Source organism: Aotus nancymaae, unplaced genomic scaffold, assembly GCF_030222135.1.
Source record: "Aotus nancymaae isolate 86718 unplaced genomic scaffold, 86718_ANA_hifiasm-v0.15.2.pri h1tg000019l, whole genome shotgun sequence".
In the NCBI taxonomy this organism is placed as follows: domain Eukaryota; kingdom Metazoa; phylum Chordata; class Mammalia; order Primates; family Aotidae; genus Aotus; species Aotus nancymaae.
Window position 1 is genome coordinate 33159084 of NW_026988431.1, and position 20199 is coordinate 33179282.

The window sequence follows — 20199 nt, forward strand, 5'->3', positions numbered from 1 at the left end:
ATTGACCAAACTGGTCTTGAACTCCTGACATTGTGATCCGTCCGCCTCAGCTTCCCAAAGTGCTGGGATTACAGGCTTGAGCCACTGTGCCCGGCTAAACCAATAATTTTGAAAAAAGAAATCAGATAGAAATATGGACACAAAAACACATTGTTCACTTCTCATTTACGAAGTGTTGTGTTTCCCACTATAGCATTATCCAGACTTCTCTGATGTGTTAAGGTAGGTTAGTCCGTGGTCCAGTTCCTTTTACAATTCATTTTTAGAGTTCCCCCTGACTAGCTTATCATTTCTAAGTTGTAAGAATGACTCTGCCACTTCCTACGGGCATAGGGCAATAATGTGCACATGAAATGCAGAATTCATCGTGGCTCTATTGCTGTGGTGGTGTTCTGTTTAGTAATTGCAGAGGACTTGTGCCAGTATAGCTTCTGTGCCCACATCTGTATTTCTAGGAAGTGAAGAGGTAGCATTTCTAGAACTGGAATGAGTTAAGATATGGTAGCCCCTTGCAGGACCAAAAACAGGGTCTACCCTGCTTTTTGAGGGTGTTTATTTAAGCAAACAGTAGCAAGATTCTATACTGTAGTGAATGTGGTTTTCTAAATTTAAGTAAATGTTTTATTGGAATGAATCATTACTCTTCTTAATGTGTTATTGTATTCTCTTTTCTTACAGGGGCCAGATCATCAAACAATTTTATTTAATCATGGTGCAGTTCAGAATATTGCTCACCTACTAACCTCACTGTCCTACAAAGTAAGATGTTAAAAATTGTGGCTAGATTTTTATACCTTGTTTGTGATTTCTAGAAAGAGACCCACATATTTTTATTGCTTCTTTGATAATTGTGATCAAAAGTAGTATTTTATAAGTAAAATGTTATAGGGCATCATTTTAGCTTTAGAATATTCTTTAAAAAAGAAAAAAAGCTTCCCTTGCATCTCTGTATTTTTAGTATAGGGTTATACCATGAGTTCTTACTAATTTGCACCAATTAAATAGATTTCAAATCTTTTTTGGATAGGTACCAGTGCCATAATGCCTTGAAGTATAGAAGCAGTGGGTTTCTGTATCAAGAAAGACTTTGGATTTCATATTTGAGACCTTTCTTTAGCCATAGTGTCTCAGATTTAGCATATACCCACACACACATCAACATTTAAAATGTGTTATGTTTTGTATTTTGAGTTAAAAAGTAAGGTGTTTTCAGACTTATTTAAATTTACTTTATTGTCTGTTATATATAAAAGTAAGCAGTGTCATAATATAGTACCAAGTGTTGAGTTAAAACCTTGGCCATTCATTGTTGTCCATCTACAAGTTGTAGCAAATATTGGGACATAGTCCTTATTGTGTCACATTATAGTTGGGTATCGTAGGAGTTTCTTGCAGAGCAGGGAAGCAGTCATGTTTGTCTTCTGTCCTCTTGCAGTGACTCCCTTCTACTGTTTTAGTCTTTAAATTTATTTCAGGTAGGGCCTGCTAATGTGTATGTTTTCCTTAACTCAGCTATCTAGTTTAATCTTGGTAAAGAGCTCATAAGGATAGAAATGGGGAGTGAAGCTAACTTCAAACTAGCCGGAGGCAGGGGAAGGAAACATACACTGAGAGCTACTTCCTCTGTCCTGTGCTATGCAGAGGCTAAACCAGTCAGCCCTTGCACATCAAGAAACAGTTGTTTGGGTGGCTATTTATTGTTCCTTTACTTCACCTCCTTTGGCTTCATTAATTCCCCCAGCTCTTCTTTTATTTCTCCTGTCTTTTCTGCATTAGACTTCCTTATTTACTATAATGATTTGAAAAACCTACAGGTTGTGGAAAGGGGACTAGTCCGGTGACATTACTCTTCTACCAAGGTTTGGTATATTGCCAAAGTGCCATTAGTCTGTGTTCCTCCTGTGCGCTAATACATGCTAGGACTGCAGAGCATTGCCTAGGTGAGGGGCAGGGCTTCTTCATACCCCAGCTACCTATCCTGTGAGTGCTTGTCAACTTCATGTTCCACATTAAAACATCATGTGTGACTCAGGCTTAGAAGTGAAGATGAGATTAGTAAAAGCTGAAAAGAATAAAAAATAACAGATCTCTTAGGAGCGTCTGCAAATCGTAAAGCATATTATATATGGGTAAGAGATTGGACCCTTGGTATTGTCCCAAACCAGTAACCTAGTTTTGAGGAACAGTAGCACAATTCATGGGTGTTTTAAAAGTTAGTTTAGTGCATCTCACATTTTTATTATAACATTGTTTCCTCTCCTTCTGTTCCCTTTCTCCGTCCCATGCATAAGAGTAGTTTATTTATTTATTTATTTTGTGTTGAAAGTCACTTGGTAATTAATTGATACGAAGTTCTCTTGTTCTCTTTATCTTACCAACTGTATTTTGTACAGTACTCTTTTAACTTTGATTAGGGATTTATCTGGTTAAATTGCTACTTCCTCATTGGTTTTTTTTCTGTTACTTCAAAATTAATTTTAACTTACTGTACTCTTCAGATATACAGGTGTTATAGTTATTTCTTTGAGGCCTGTTATTATTTTAAGCAGATTTACATAATTTTTTTTAGAAGAGTTTAGATTCTGAGACATTAAAATTTGCATTTGCAAAATTAAATGCATTTTTTGTTTGTTTGTTCATTTATTTTTACAGGTTCGAATGCAAGCACTGAAATGTTTCTCAGTTTTAGCTTTTGAAAACCCCCAGGTATCGATGACCCTGGTAAATGGTAGGCTGGATCTTTCAGTGGCACCTACATGATTTAATTGATGAACTTTGTAGATTTAAAGAATTTCCTTAATGATTGTTTGTTTTATTTCTAGTTTTGGTTGATGGAGAATTGTTACCACAGATTTTTGTGAAGATGTTACAGAGGGATAAGCCTATTGAGATGCAGCTCACATCAGCAAAATGGTAAAAATCAGGACAATGTGGGAAGAAAGACAGTGGTTTATCAATATCTTAGAGTATTTTTGGACAGCCAAATTTGCTTGCTTCCAATCCCCATTTTATTTGGGGAGTTTGAAATTTGAAAGTCATGGAGCCGTTCCACATTTTCTTAAATGGATATGAGTTTTTTAGACTCAGCTTATTACTAGTAGTATGCAAAACAGGAACTCTCATATAATATCTGAGATGGTCTTCAGAAAATTACTTTATAACATCCTCAAGCTACTGTTCCTGTACTTCAATTGAAATAATACTGAATTAGATTAGATTTAACCAACTATACTATGCTAAGTATTAAGCCAGGTAAATACAAAGATACAGAAATACAGAGTAAGAATTTATTGAAGTTGATAACCAAGGGATCATTTCAGAGAATGTGGCTTCCCCATCTTTCGAGGAAAAAAAAACACACACACACAAAATTCTCATAAAATTGTGATGGTTTGTAAGATATTTATGCAAAGTTGTTTTTCTTTTTTGAGATGGAGTCTTGCTCTGTTGCCCAGGCTAGAGTGCAGTGGTGCAATCTCAGCTCACTGCAACCTCCACCTCCCAGGTTCAAGTGAGTCTCCTGCCTCAGTCTCCTGAGTAGCTGGGATTACAGGTACGCGCTACCATGCCTGGCTAATTTTTGTATTTTTAGTAGAGACAGGGTTTCACCGTGTTGGTCAGGCTGATCTTAAACTCCTGACCTCGTGATCCACCCATCTCGGCCTCCCAAAGTGCTGGGATTACAGGCATCAGCTACTGTGCCTGGCCACAAAGTTTTTATTAGCACAATTTCTGGCACATATGAGCATTCAGTGCATGTTCTGTAATTATCAATATATGAATGGATGTGTGGAGCACTTGTGTAGGGGTCTATGCTAAGTTTAATCTCAGTATTTAAGAAGCTGTGGTTCTAATATTTTGGTGAGAATTTTGAATTTTCATTGAATTATTCATGTATCATAATTGTTTGGTTTTTGTTTATTTGTATTTTTTATTTGTTTGCTTTTTGTCTTTAAAACTGAGCATTTGCCTCTGTCAGTAAGGTAATGTTCTCAAGTAAATGGTTTCAGAAAAACGATATGGTAACAAGCCTCAAGATAATAACAGCTACAAATATTTCAGCCCTCTGCAGTATAAGTAAAATAATTTTACCTATTTGTTTATAACTTTCTGTAGAAGCCAAACATGAGATGTTTTTATTTTTTCCCTATCTTGCTAAAGGAATGTAATCAAAAGGAAATTTATTAATTTATATTTCTGAAGCGCTTAATGTTCAGTGGCTGCCTAGGGAATACAAATTAATTATATTCTTATTCAAAGGCAGTTTATAATATGATAAATTTTTTTTCGGTAGAACCAAATTATTAACTCGTTCCCAAAGCCACTCCTGTTAACCTCTCAATTTTTCATTTCTGATGGATAGTTGTGTTACAAGTTAAATGCCTCTTCTGTGATACTTCTACTGCATTTGGAGTTAGAATATTCCAACTTAACTTCATTTAAACTGAGATAATATGTTAATCTTATGTTTTACTTTGAACATTTTTCCCTTTTTATTATGGAAAATTCTAAAGTATGAAGAATACAACATAGGCCCAGCACCTAGCTTCAAAATGTATCCATTCATTAGGTTATTTTTAAAACTATTTGGTAGGTTTTTGTTTTGTTTTTGTTTTTGGTTTTTTAAATATCTGGCTTACCATCTGTATTTGTCAGTTAGTTATCTTTGACGGTTAAATTAACTGAAGCTTCTTGTCAAAATCTTCTCCCTCAAGATAAGTGATATTATTTGGTTTTAAATTTTTTTATGAAATCTTAAAGACAAATAATTTTTCATTTAAAATCTTTAAACCTTAAGCAAAAACTTATTTTCTGCTGTCTTATTCCAGTTTAACTTACATGTGTAGAGCTGGAGCAATTCGGACAGATGATAACTGTATTGTATTAAAGGTAAGCTAGTTAATTATCTTTAAAATGTAAAAATTATTCAGTTATGTGTTAAATATCAGTATTGATATTTATATTTCATTTTACACAGTTGTCATTATTGTATGTGTGCATGACATAGAATAATATTAAAAGACCATGCTTTCTTTTCAGTGGATGTCATATAGTTTTTAAAAATTGATTTTAGATGTATTTTGAAAGTCAACATGAAATAACTGTCTTGTTACAGCCTTTTCATTTTATGGTAATTAGGAGGATGTGGAAATTGTAAAAATGTGTACAATTCAGGTGAAATAGAAAATATATTTCATTCTTGATTGTCATTAAATTTGTATTACAGTTTTAGAGGCAGACAGTTTACCACTTTTGCAGAAAAAGGCTTTATATCACTCTCACAGCTGATAATCAAAAGACATGCTGAGAGAGAATAAGTAAATAACACATGAAAACAAGAATTGTCATTGTGATATGTCAAATGCAACTTGAACCTTGAAAAACCTAGACAAAAGACCAGTCCTAAAAGTCCTAAAACCTGGATTCTGGTTTTAGCACTCCCATCACTGGCTGGCTTGACATCCTTTATTCTTTTGATGCCTTGGACTGTGGATTATGAAAATTGAAACAATAATTCCTGCTCATCTATGCCACAAGGTTATTGTGAGGAAAACAATATATTAAATACATTAAAATGTCTTAGCTATAAAAATTAAGTATAAATAAATTGATCATGTCTTTTTAAATATGAGATCTCACATTATCATTGTTCAAAAGGTGATCCCAAGGTTAAAAGAGCATGAAGAAAACTAATATTTGCTTTAGTCTTTGCGGAAGAGAATTAATTTAATGAGATCTGAGGACCCCCTAAGTAAACAACTCTCCATAGGGTGCCATGGACTTCCATAGCAATTATCTTGGTTTATTTAATTCTCTAACCTTCCTCTTTTTCTGCATTGGCAAAATGTTGATAGATATTCTTCACGTAGTAGTCATGAGTATTAAGTTAAATAATTCGTGAATTTATGGTATCAATAAATGTTAGTAACTAGTAATATTAGGGAAAAAAGAATAGGGTCTTCTCCTTGGAAACCTAGGGTTGAAGTATAAAGCTTCTACTAGCCTAATATGAAATCAGTAGTGAAGAATAAAGTGCCAAACTCTGTGGTAAAAGATATAATAGGAACTTATTATATATAAAAGAGCAAAGCATAGTTAGTTACCTGCAGTATTTGAGGAACACTTTAATTTTTGAGGAACGCTTTCTATAATTACAACATTTCAGTTTCTACTTCCACATTGTCCTTTCAAGTGAATTCATCAGGCTTAGACATAGTAAATGTCTGGAATATTTTTATTGAGAAACCTAACGTAGATAAGTTACCAAAACTAGTGCCAAGATTTTTGAAAGATCTCAGAAGTAAAATTGGACTAGTAGATACCACTGCTAATTCCAGCAAGTTCTTGGAAAAACCTAGCACCTGTGAATGATGCATTTCACTTGCATTATAGTAGAACTGGTGGAATATGAGTAATGGTAAAATCACTGCAGATTTTTTTTTTTTGTTTTTTTTTTTGAGACGGAGTCTCGCACTGTCACCCAGGCTGTAGTGCAGAGGCGTGATCTCGGCTCACTGCTATCTCCACCTCCTGGATTCAAGCAATTCTCCTGCCTCAGCCTCCCGAGTAGCTGGGACTACAGGTGTGCACCACCACACTCAGCTAATTTTTTTGTATTTCCAGTAGAGATGGGGTTTCACCATGTTGGCCAGGATAGTGTCAATCTTCTGACCTTGTGATCTGCCGCCTCGGCCTCCCAAAGTGCTGAGATTACAGGTGTGAGCCACTGCGCCCAGCCGATCACTGCAGTTTTAAAGCTGTATTTTGTTTTGACAACTGTAGGTATGAGTCTCCAAAACGTAAACCATATTACTCACTAATAAAAATGTAGCATACTTTTTCTAAGGCAAAATCGTTTGTGATTAAATTGCTGGATCTCTTTTAGGTAAATCAGTAGATAGATGGAGCAGAACCATCACACATGATTTGTTAGGGATTCTTAAATGTCTTTTACAAAGCTGTACAATAAAACTTGTCTTAACGGTCCCAAAAGCCTAATTAGAATTTGTATTAATATACTTTGATGTGTGAATAGAGTTTAGTGTACCAGTACAAATGATTAATTGGTACTGAATTTTGCTTATTTTTGCATTTTAAGAAATATTTTATTCTCTGGAAGTCAGTAAAGGAAATACTTGATCACAAACATTACTCCTGATAAAAGTTATTGAGTTGATTCAGTCACTATATGCTTAAGCTTTTAACTGTATCAAAAAGCAAATAATCTCACTACCTTTCAGACATTACCTTGTTTGGTTCGAATGTGCAGTAAGGAGAGATTGCTAGAGGAGAGAGTTGAAGGAGCCGAGACACTTGCCTATCTGATTGAACCAGATGTTGAGCTACAGAGAATCGCTAGCATAACGGATCACCTCATTGCTATGCTTGCTGATTATTTCAAGTATCCCAGCTCAGTGAGTGCCATCACTGATATTAAAAGGGTATGTTCTCTTCCTTTTTTAGCAGCTCAAAGGAGATTTTTATAAAGTTTTTCTTACTGTTCACAATTTTGAACCAATTGATAACTACAGCTCAAAGCCCTTTTAAATAAAGGATCTTTTATCTTTGCTAATTTAGATAATATTGCTTTGTGAGTTTTTGAATCCAAGTTGAATAATGTTTATTGTGAGAAAGTTTTTACTGAGCAGATAAGCAGTAAAGAAAATTGCATCCTGCTGGGAATGGTGGCACGTGCCTGTAGTCCCAGCTACTCGGGAGGCTAAGGTGGGAGGATCGGCCCAGGAGTTCTGGGCTATATTGATCAGGTGTCCACACTAAGTTTGGCATCAATATGGTGACCTCCCAGGAGTGGGGAACCACAAGGTTGCCTAAGGAGGGGTGATCTGGCCCAGGTCGGAAACGGAGCAGGTCAAAACTCCCATGCTGATCAGTAGTGGGATCATGCCTGTGAATAGCCACTGCACTTCAGCCCGACAGCATAGTAAGACCATGTCTCTTAAAAAAAAAGAAAAGAAAAGAAAATTGCATCCTAACTCCCAACTAAACGTCAAAAATAGTTGATTCTCCAAGCTGGGTATTGACATAACTGTATAATCTTATTCATGGTCACAGAATCCTCTGTTGTTATATTCTCATTCTTTAGGTCAGGAGTAATCTTTTGTTACAGGAGACTAAGTTGTCCCAGGTTACTTTTTGCCACAGTCTTTCTGTTTTGTTACCTTTCCCTATCTTCTCTTTTTTCCAGTTTCATACTGTGCTTTGGGCCTGTATGTGACAGGCTAAAACATCATTTAATCTCAAATTTGGGAACATCAAGGGCCAAATTGTGCTTTTTCTGAAAACCTAAGTTCCTTAGAATAGGTAGATACTTCTTTTGACTTGTTGCATCCAGCCTGTTTGCCATATCCATTTCTCTAAGCATAGGAGAGGAACATTCTATAAAAGAAAGATTATTCAAGGAAGTCATGGTAGAGAGAGCATTACCTCTTAATTAGTAGCCAGTACTGTTTCATGAATGTAGCTGTATTTTTCATGCCAGTGGTTCCAATGGTAACTGTTCTCCTTTTGACCTCTCATGCTTTTGAGTTTCAGAAAGCCTCATCTGGTAGGCAGTTGTTCATTTGGCCTTTAACATTGAAAATAAAGCAAACTATTAAGGGTATATCTTTACTCTGTCTTAAGAAGGGCATAAAATAACCTTCATTGGTATTTACATTAGTATGTACTCTACCCTCTGGGTATTAATCTTATGTGTCTGCTCTTCTTTCAGTAGTGGTGTTTTTTTTCAGTAGAAGTGATGGGTTACATACATTTAACCAGTTGCCTTGTCTGTTTTCCTTCTGGTCATTTGTTCACACTGGCACTGTATTATTAATATAAAAATACATGAGCAACTTTTAACTACTGCCTCATGAACACCCTGAGTCAACCACCCAGGAAGGCAAATAATATGTTTTGGTGGCCATGAAAGTAAGGAAACATTGTTTTAAGAACATGTAGCCTATGCATATGCAAATCATTTAAACTAATATGTAGATTATCCCTTCTGTTAGTTTTTCCATTTCATTTCCATCAGAGTAAAACTGTAACAACAATAATCCTTAAAAATGACTTCCTTGGCCAGGTGTGGTAGCTCATGCGTGGAATCCCAGCACTTTGGGAGGCCGAGACGGGTAGATCACAAGGTCAGGAGTTCAAGACCAGCCTGGCCAAGATGGTGAAACCCTATCTCTACTAAAAATACAAGAATTAGCCGGACATGGTCACACATGCCTGTAATCCCAGCTACTCAGGAGGCCGAGGCAGAGAACTGCTTAAACCGGGAGGTGGAGGTTGCAGTGAGCCAAGATAGTGCCACTGCACTCCATCCTGGGTGACAGAGTGCACTCCATCCTGGGTGACAGAGTGATACTCTGTCTCAAAAAAAAAAAAAAAAAGACTTCCTTATACCAAACTTGAGTAATAGTTTGTTTTGTCAACTTTATTTTTGATGATGGATTATCCAAAGGTTTCTGACCCCAAAAGTATAGACACTAGATCCATAAAGAGAAAATTTCACATTAATAAATTTGTGATTTTCATGATACATTAGTTCAAGTCAGTATTATCATATCTTAATTTATGACTAGAACGTAGTTAAGACTCTAAGAGCAGATACTTTTAGAACTTACCAAAATGAGGGTTCTGTATTAGGAAGTTCTTCCTGTAATTCATCAGTGTCTGCTTTGAACAAAAGTTTTGGAACTGTTAAGAATTGCCTTCAGAGAGCCACCCCAAATTATATATATATTTGTAAAATATATATATTGTCTTTTGCTTTTTGTGGAGTTTTTTGTTACCCACATTATATTACCCCGCTGAATTTCTCCATCTTCACACGCAGTCAGTGACAACTAAAATTCTCATCTTTGATCAAGCTATGCCACTGTCAGTGTTTTCTAGCTAGTAATACCAGTTAGCTCTTTAGAAAGTTTCAAAAAGGGGTCTCAGAATGTTATGAACAACACCTACATTACTGGATGAGTGAACCTTTTGAAACTAACTTTGGTAAAAGTGGTACTCATTTGGATGATTACATTAAGGCTTTTAGTTATGAGATTACATTATTGGTAGACTTTGTATAGTTACTTGATCATAGTCATTGAAAGTATCCTGAAAATAAGCTTCTGTTTTTATTTTACAGTAGTTTGGTAGTAGATCAAGTTTATAGAAGAACTAATAATTAGCCAGTTATGCATGTATAAAGATAGCATTAATTGCTTCATGCTGATAATTTTGATAATATTCTTGGAAAAAACCCATATTCAACATAAATTTCAGGTAACTGTAATACATAGTAATGGTTACCATAGTATATGGTTTGTTAAGGGTTTTCACAACAGGTTCCCTGTTTCTAAACGCCTTTTAAATGCCCAAATTAGGCCAGCACTACTCTTAATGTTTGAGAAAATTAAGGAAAACCTCCTAAAGACATTGTTGCAGTATCACTCAGGTTATATCAGCTGTAGTCTGGGGCTAGAGAAGTCTAGGTGTGCCTTCTTTTTGAGGACAACATTTCAAAGAGCTGCTGCAAGCAAGCATTAGTGCCACTAAAGCTACCATTTAGGAACACTGAATTTTTGGGAGTCAGAGATTCACAATGGTTTTTCATATATCAGTGTCAAGTGTAGTGTTCACTTTTAGATGAAAGCATACTGTGTGCATTTTAGGCCACATTGATACAGACACTACAAGGTCTCAGTTCTATATGAACAGAATCCAAAAATAACTGGGAAATGTAGTTAATGACTGGGAAATTCACTAAAATCTAAAAGTTGTTAACTTTTTTTTCCTTCAACTCAGTTAATGTTATTGAAAGTTTAAGTAATGAACTGAGTTGGAACATATCCTTTTTTCCTCCATAGCTTGATCATGATTTAAAACATGCTCATGAACTCCGCCAGGCTGCATTCAAGCTCTATGCCTCTCTTGGAGCAAATGATGAAGACATCCGGAAGAAGGTGAGTCTGGGAGAGGGGCGTCCCCCAGTCCTGACAGCCAGCAGGCAGGGAGTGACGTCAACCTGAAAGTCGTGGTGAAGAGCACTAACAGTGACTGTTTGAATATAATAAAGCAGAGTGACTAAAGGCATAATTGAAGAATGAATGGGACCCGGATTTGGGGGGTCGTTTGTTTGTTTTTAGAACATAGAGTGGCATGACCGTGCTGGAATGACGAATAACTGGCGTGCTTTTTTTTGTGTCATTAATATGAATTATTATGTTGCACATTTTTGCATGTGTTCTGATAAAAATCAATTCTAGCACTGTGAAGCTTCAGACACCTTGAAAGTCCTAACATTAGAATTGTAAATGTTATTTATGGAAATACCTTCTAATGCTATTGAGAAATTCAAATCTCTATTGTATATTGTTCTTTGATATGTGGCTTAGTTTTATGTTTTGATTTTTTTTTGCTACTGTGCAAGTTTAATGTGAATAAAATCTTTGTGGAATGATGATTTTATGTTTAGTGAGTGGTCATCTGAATTTTCCAGCTCCCCAAAAAATGTATGCACTGCTATAGCACCCTTTTGTTACTAAAGCCTAGTTTAACACTGAACTCATGTTCTTGATAAGAATACTTCTAGGTGAGGAGTATAGTGGTAACTAAGCTCTGACCTGGCTCCCTCCACAAACCAAAAAGCTGGAACTTACCACTCAGAAACACGTATAACCTAATAAATTCTACACAAGGCTTTCAGGACCATCAGAGAGTAAAAACACATGTTCTGTCTTGAGGAGCCATAGCAGAAAGAGCAAATTGGTTATTATTTACTAAATCTCCCCATCTGTGTTAGTATTTTAAGGAGCACTGTGAGAGGAATCACAAAGTATTAGAGTTTACCATTATTCAGAGAAGTTCTTGAGGCCTGTAGAAAGAGGAATATGGAACAACCTTACATTTGTTGAAATAACTTGAAAATGATCCATTTCTTGAAGAAACTGAAGTAATAGCAATAAGATTTGATATGTGAGTAGCTTTGATTTAAAACCAATGCAAAAAGCACAACTAATAAATTGAATGTTTCCATGTACTTCACTTTAGTTCAGTTAACAAGATGTTTTGACTAGAATGTTTTTAGTACAGCCTTATGAATATCATTTTTTAAAACACCTAAGTTTTCATTTATAAACTGTTATTTCAAGACAAACATATTAGTGATAAATGATTTATGGATGTTGGCGCTGATGTTCAGTTTAGGTACGTGGTGTATTGCAAGGGGAGAGGCTTTTATGATGGTAGATTTAAACATTGTTTAAAAATTGGTCTGTATAACTTAAATACACAGTTATTTGGATTTGGATAGTTATTAGGGCCCATTAGAAACAGGAGAAGTATTTTACCCATTCTTACAGCTCTAAAAGCCATCTAATGGACTGATAGGGAGATAGATAGATGGACTACAATGGGAAATAGGATATCCATTTGTACTTCTTTGTACTTTTTTGTTAATAAACCATTGTTTTGGAATTAATGACTTAATTTGTGATATCATGTTCTAGAAATACTTGCAACATGACAGTCTAATCAGTAGTCTATTAAAACTTGTATTCATAATGTGTATAATTTCCTGGTAAGGCTAACTACTGATCGTTTCTGTAGAAAGATGACAAATAAAGAAAAAGTTATAATTATTAATTATAGTTTTTTTGTGTGGTAAAGCAAAGATACTGTGATATTATGTAATGGAGATTATATAACATTTTTAGAAAGATATTTAATTTCTGGGGAAATTAAGTGTTTGGATAATTTATAGTTCATAGTAACTACTAAAGAGAGAAATTGTAAAATGTAAACTATAATTTTGTGATGAAATCTGCTTGAAGACTGGCCATAGGAGTGGAAAATTTTTACTTTCAGTGTACAAAACATGATAAATGTTAACACTTTTCTTTTGAGTGCATTTCTATTTCTTTTTTTGTTGAAATAATTATTTGGATAGATTTTTATTTACTTTCTCCATGAAATATTTATTTCTTGTTTACACTTATGTCTTATGAACTTGATTGTATTTTTTGTGTAGATCCTTAAAGTACAATGTTTATTATTTGATTTTTTTTAATGCAATATTTATGATTGCCAAGATGGAATTTCAGTTAACCAAGTTACTGAGTGGAGAAACTGAGTTAATGAGTGGAGAATCTCTGAAAGAAATTTAAAGGACTGTAGATCTACTTCCCCCCATCCCTACTTCTCCCCGTCAAAAAGCAGCAAAAAGTTTGTTTGTTTCAGGAAAAAAAAAAGTTCAGTTGGTCTGCCGTTTAAATTAAAATTGGGAACATAATTCAATACATTTAGTAAATAATATATATCCTAGTGCCCTGTTATGGCCAGTTAAGGAAAGGAGGCAGAATGAAGTAGAGACAATGAGAGTTATACACAGTAGTAAAGGAGAGGGACACCATCCTCTCTTCATAGAATTGTGTCTCTCTTACTGCTTCTAAAGACTTCTAAAGGTCTGCTGTGTTTTCATTTCTTGATACCTTCTCTTTGAGCCAGCAAAATTAAGCTGGAGATAGAGATGTGACCTGTAGATCGGAGATTTACCACCCCTGCTTTGAAGCAGTGTTGGTGTCTTCCCACCAAAATAAAACCAAATGTATATATAACATTCCCTGGAACTTAATAAGCACTCAAGAAATATTTGTTGAATAAATATATAAATGAAAATGCAGAAATCATACACAAAGTGACATTTTCTTTAATTTGTTTGGATCTTTATATATCCTGTGTGGAGCAAAATTGGTATTCTAATTCCAAGCTTTGCATCCTTTATTACTCTATGGCATACTTGAAGACTTCTTAATTTATTGTGATGTCCTGTCAGCTAGAGTGAAGGAGGGTGGTGCTGGTGGAAAGAGTTCTGCAGGTGAGAGTGAAAAATACTACCATTGGCTATGACATGAAGAGGGAGAAGAAGCCCAAGAAAAGATGGCGGATCACTGAGCCTGGCAACAGTTGCAGCTGGCCATATTAAATTTAGAAGAATTCAATTACCTGTGATAACTGATCCTGACCCTGGATTTTGGTTAGAGAGAGTAAGGGCATAGGCAAGAATTGAGAGCTTAGAGGAAGAAGGGTCTAGAACACATTAACAGTAACTGCAGTGACAGCAATGCCAAATAGAAATTAGCTCTCACCTCTGCCAAAGGGAAAATCTAGTTTCTAATGATAACCTTTACCACATTATTAATGCTGATTAGGAAGCAGAAGTCCAGTTAATGGGACATTAAAAAGGGAAGAAGTTAAGATACGAAGCAAAATAGATCAACAAAGTATTTCAAGTACTGACATCCCCGGTCAGTGGTTAAGTCACAAGAGGCAGCAGTGGCAAACAGTCCTTTAATTTTGAGATAGATTCTTTTATGACAAATAATTGCTGTTACAAAGACCATCACTTGATTAGGACCTATTGATCACCAGTTAGGTTAGAAGTTGAAAAAGGATTCTCTCTCTTTTCCTCTCTTCGAGGAACTAGAACTTGTCAGAAATGTTAGTGAAAATTAAGGAAAATTAGAAGTGAAGTATAAATTAAAATTCAAGGGAACTGGTATACTAACCAGGATGTTGGTCTTAATTTTGACAAAAGTAAACAGATTAGCCCATGTTAAGTACTTATTGTAACCTTCATTCCCTGGGCATCTGACTAATGGAGCCTTGGAGAAAGCTTTCCTCTTAAATTTGAATACTTATATTTTAGCTGGAGATCTGTTTTGAGGAACTAGAATGTAAGCTCCATGAGGGCAGGGTTTATTTGTGTTTTGTTCATTAATGTATTCCCAGCATCTACAACACTGTCTTTGCATAGTTGACACTTAATAAATAATTGATGAATGAATGAATGAAGAAAATGAACACACAGACAAATGGATGAATGAACCATATTGCATTATTAAGCACCCATTATCTTATATGCTCCTGTCTTAATTAGGAACTTTCCTAACCTGACTAGCAATTCTGTCTGTGTTTAAGGAGAGGAAATTTGAAATAGAGGAAATATACATCTGGTCATATATTCAGAGGTTTCACTGTTATACTTACTCAGTATAGAGAAAATGCAGGAAATCCCCATTTTTCAAGAGGCATGTGACCTTGAGGGCTTGTCTTCTACTTGCTTGGCTATAGACCAAAGAAAACATGTTTTATGGTATTGTACTTGCTTCATTTCAAAATAATTTTGACTACTATTTCTTAATTAGAAATACAGTTTTTGTCTTTCTAAATGTGTGACTTTTAAGAAAGTTTATAGCATTTGCAAGTGTGAATCTAGACCACATTTTCTAAGGATAAAAGTATGATTTGGTTTACAGAATTTACCTTTCAGGAATCAACCTACTTGTAAGGTTATATATACTGATATAAAATATTTTTCCAATTAGTATCTGATTTTTAAGATCAGTTATTCAAATCTGCATTGACTGATTGAACTATCTGCATTGTATAATATTGCCCACTGGGTGGAGGGGAGGAGGTAGACAGGAAGGGGAGAATAAAGATCAACAAGGTATGGCCTTAAAATTCAGCAGTTATAATAAAACCTCAGTAAGTCAGAGAAAAGTAAGGAATGACCAGTAAGAATTTGCTGAGGGCTCAGAGAAATACTTAGATTAAAATAGACGTGTTTATCCATGGAGCTATCCTTGAGTCAATTTGAAATTTAATAGCTCAATTTTTGGTTATTTTAAATACGTTCTAAATGCTTTTCATTTTACATTTTCAAGAATTGAAAACATGAACTCTTAAGCTTTTGTTCCTTAAAGGAAAATAATTGTCCAATCACAATGGTTTTATATGACATGTGAAGAAAGCCAAGAGTGAGATTTTTAATTTTTTTTTTAAGAAGTATAGGCAGTAGAAAAAAAGAAAAGCAATGAAAAAGAATTTGTCTTCTATCCTTTTTCCTAGCAAAGGAAGTTATAACTGCAGAGTCATTGTAAATATGTGATGTAATGTACTTAAAATATTTAGCACACTGTCTACCACATAATAGGTGCTCAGTAAATGGAAGTGTATCTGAGAATATCTAAGTAATTCATTGGAAGATTTAAAAAATATATTTTTAAGCATACTAAAAGAAAAGATGACCAACATTGAAGGTGTAAATAAGAGGTTTGCAATGAAGAAAGTGATTTTATGCTATAAATTTCTAAAACTTTAAATTATTCCAGTAAAAGAAGTTATCTTTTAGAAACATAGTCCCTTTCTGTAGAGTATTTTCTGATAACAAGATGTCTTTTTTGTTTGATAATTTTATTTTGAAAGTTAAAATACTAATTTTTAAAACTATTGTCATAGCATACCCTCCAAAGTGTATTAATAATTAGTTAAAATCTTAGATAATAGATGTCTTAAGAAAAGTAAGGAGGCCAAAAGCTATTTAACTTTGATCACCTAAGTATTATTGTTTATGGTTGTCATGGATGTCATTTCTTAAGAGTCATCATTCATATGAAACCATATCCCAAAAATATATGTTAACATTTTGAACCAATGTAATTTTTTCCTGTACTTTCAGTGCTGTAAGATTTTAAAGCATATTTGTAAATTAGGTCACTCTTTCTTAATGTATTTCTGCTATCTCTAAAGATTGCTGGCTGGGCATGGTGGCTCACTCCTGTAATTGTAGCACTTTGGGAGGCTTAGGCAGGAGAATTGCTTTAGCTCAGGAGTTCGAGACCAGCCTGGGGCAACATGGCGAAACCCCATCTCTACAAAAAAAATAACAAAAATTATCCAGGTGTGATGACACGTGCCTGTGGTGCCAGCTACTTGGGAGGCTGAGGTGGGAGGTTCACTTGAGCCCAGAAGGTTGAGGCTGCAGTGAGCCACAATCACACTGTCACACTGCTGCACCACTGCACTCCAGCCTGGGTGACAGAGTGAGACTCTGTCTCAAAAAAAAAAAAAAAAAAAAATTGGTGAGCATGCATTCACTTTGAACATTTTTATTTATTACTAGTTGATCTTCTGGGTAACAGTATAAATGTACTGTGCATTTACATTGTTAAATATTTTGCAAAGTTTAATGATTCTAAATGGTCATTAAAAGGCACAGCATCAAAATTTTGTATTTGTCTCTACCATGAAATCAGGCAGATGCAAGGGATTATTTCTAAGCCTTAGCCTGCATATTGAAACAAACACCTTGTACATTTTGAAGGTTTTCCATAGTACCACAGAAGTAGCATCCTTCAGGACTTGGCTCTGCTACTGAATAGCAACAAATTCATTTGGAATTCGTAATTCCTTGCCTCAAACTTTGGTTAAGTTTTTAGTTATCTTCTTAAAGCAAATCCACCAAAGAATTTTATGTGATCCTTGCAACATTCATTCACAATGGTAAGTATTTTTAAAGAAATAACCCTGACAGGACCAGGTTTTGCCACTTCCCCACAGTATTGAGACCTTTGGCCTTCAACATACTGAAAGAAGCAAACCTGGGAGTGATAATGCTATATACATAATAGAGGTATTTATAAAATAATGAATTTTTATTTCATAGTTTCATTAAATGGAGATATAAAATTGAGTGTTAGACCATTCGTGGTATGTCCTTTGCTTAAGCCATTGAAAGTATGATGTACAAGTTGGTTGTTTATTGTTTATTTTCTAGTTAAAAGACATGTTATATACACCAAGAAATGGGCTAAAATATCTTTATTAGATCTGTAAATCTAAAGTTTGTGACTTAGTTGGATTTTCAAGAAGATTCTTTCGGGAAATGAATGAAATGTTTGGAATAATTAAATATTTATGGAGTAGTAGACCTTGAAAAGACTAGGATTGTGATAAGAATCAGGGATTGTTGCTATACTCTTTCCTATGATTAAAATGCTAGCATAGGGATTGGTAAACTACAACCTGTGGATATTGCTACCTGCATTATAATTCTATAGCTTGCAAGATAAAAATGGTTTTTGCATTTTTTGATGGTTGGGGAAAAATTAAAAGAAGAATGTTTCCTGACACATATGAAAAGGAAATTAAACTCAAGTTTGTGTCCATAAGGTTATATTGCCGTACGGCCTTGTTGGTTTATGTGTTGACTTTGACTGTTTTGTACTACCAAGGCAAGTTGAGTAGTTTGAGTAGTTGTAACAGAATTGTATGGTCCACAAAGTCTAAAATATTTACTGCTTGGCCCTTACAGAAAAAGTTTGCCCACCCTGTGCTAATACTGCACAGCTAAGTAGAAGCTCTCATAAACCGTTCTGGTGAAATACCAAACTTCCCATATGCCTGTGTATACTGGCATATAGGAAGAAAGAGGTCCCTGACCAGAAGAGGGAGAAGCCAGTTGTAGGACTTTCTGAAGAAAGGCATTATCAGTTGTTGACAGTAGACATTGTCACTGGATACTTTTCTACATACTGATTGCTTGTTGGAATGATTTTGGCATGTGACAGCCCCTAGAAAAATTAGATTAAAACTGTGGCTTTGGGTTATGATTAGAAATCCTATTGGGTTCTGTGTATTGGTAATTAGCAAAGTTGCCTGAATAAGATTTTTCACTATGCTCGAGAGAAAAAAAAATCTAGTTCAGTTATTAAGCAAATATCGATTAAGCCTTTGCTTTATATTTATATAAAGTGTTGTGTTAGGAGGTATGGGGCATGCAAAAATCATATAATTCAGATACTTAAGTCATCAGAATCTGAGAAACCATATGCAACAGAAATATAACTACTACTATTTGTTGAGCACTCACTATGTGCTAGACCCTGTGCTAAGCATTAGCACATTCTCTCCCTTAATCCTCATTCCACCCTATGAGATAGTTTTTGCAGATCAGGAAATCAGCAAATTGACCAAGGCCACCCAGCTAGTAAGTGGTAGAGTCTCTGTCTTATCTCAGTCTCTCTGACTCCATAGCCTATGTTGTTTTTCTTTCCATAGCCTATGTTTTTAACTGTTACATCACTTTACACATGTTAAGTTACATACCATTATCAGACCCAAATTATGACATAAAATGGCAAGAAATTTTACAAAAGAGTATACGATTAGTCTGAAAAGAAAATGCTACAAATTGAGGGAACTTAGTTTATAGATTAACAATTAGTCTTAGCTGTTTGCAAAGTGTTAGATTCATTTCTCTTACATAACTTTTGGTACTAAGTGGGTAATGAGATGCTTTAATTCATCTGTCCACTCATATGTAACATTGATGATGTACTTCCTGTGTGCTCAGAATGAAGCAGAAGACTGGCATGTACTTTGTGAATACTTACAATTTAATGTAGTTAGGGAGATGAGACACTAAATTGCTATATAATAATTCCAGAGCCTTGTGTGTATAAAAGTCTTGTCCACGTTAAAAGCCAGTTTTGCCATGAATAATGCACTCAAATCTGATTAAGATATGACTGTAATTGAAATAGCCTATTATGAATGAGTCTGGAAGACTCCCTCTCTTAATAAAGAAGTTTATTTGGAAGATTTCTCATGTTCTAAAATACTAAAATCACTTGTTCAGAAGTTTTAACCTATAGAAAAGGAGGGACCTCTGTATCTATGTTCCTTCTGCATTAATTTTAAATGTTTTTCTAAGGACGCTGTCTAAATATGATTATATTTTATTCTAGAGAGGAAGTATCCAGAATTATGTATCAAGATACTATTCCAGCGTTTTATTCTGTAGACAGCTTCTTTATAGGAATAGAATTAAACTTCAGGCAACATTTTAAAGTCTTTGAATCTGTTAACGGGTTACTCCTTTGTCAATGGTTGTCACTAGAATGTAAGCTACATAAAGGCAGCACCTGGCATATTGTAGGTAATGCTTTATCTTTTGAGTAATTTGTGTATGCTTGGACCTGAAACTTTAGCCAGCTAACCTGTAGGATAATAACAACTATGTGGTATGTGGCTGTGTATATAGAGGAATAGGGGCTGAACAGCTATTGTGCTGTGCAGTTCCTGGGGCTGTGAATCATTCATGTCCCCAGGATGGCAAATAGAAGGAAAGAGATGGAAGTCTCAGTTATTTGCATCCTAATTTATAATGGTTTTATTTATGTGTTAAAAGTATAATTCAGTGGCTGTTTAGGCTGTATTCTGCCATTAAGCTAATGATTAAACTTCATGAAATTGAACTCATACTAGAGAAAAATTTTTTGATAGAAGTATTGATCTAATTTTTTGCAGTATAAGTATTTCTGATGTAATATGTTTATACCTTTAATTTTGGGGAAA

The 20199-nt window shown here is 34.9% G+C and overlaps 1 protein-coding gene across 5 annotated transcripts in view; it reads left to right on the top strand.

Moving 5' to 3' along the window:
* The window catches only part of ARMC8 (armadillo repeat containing 8), a 112647-nt gene that overhangs the window by 47299 nt on the left and 45149 nt on the right, over positions 1–20199 (top strand). For 4 of the 5 annotated variants that reach the window (XM_012451129.3, XM_012451130.3, XM_012451131.3 and 1 more), the window contains 6 exons: positions 679–759; positions 2653–2728; positions 2823–2913; positions 4830–4890; positions 7242–7442; positions 10866–10961. In XM_012451129.3, the coding sequence (XP_012306552.2) occupies positions 679–759; positions 2653–2728; positions 2823–2913; positions 4830–4890; positions 7242–7442; positions 10866–10961 (606 nt within the window). The remainder of the gene's footprint in view (positions 1–678; positions 760–2652; positions 2729–2822; positions 2914–4829; positions 4891–7241; positions 7443–10865; positions 10962–20199) is intronic. The other variant, XM_012451134.3, reaches the window with a different exon arrangement.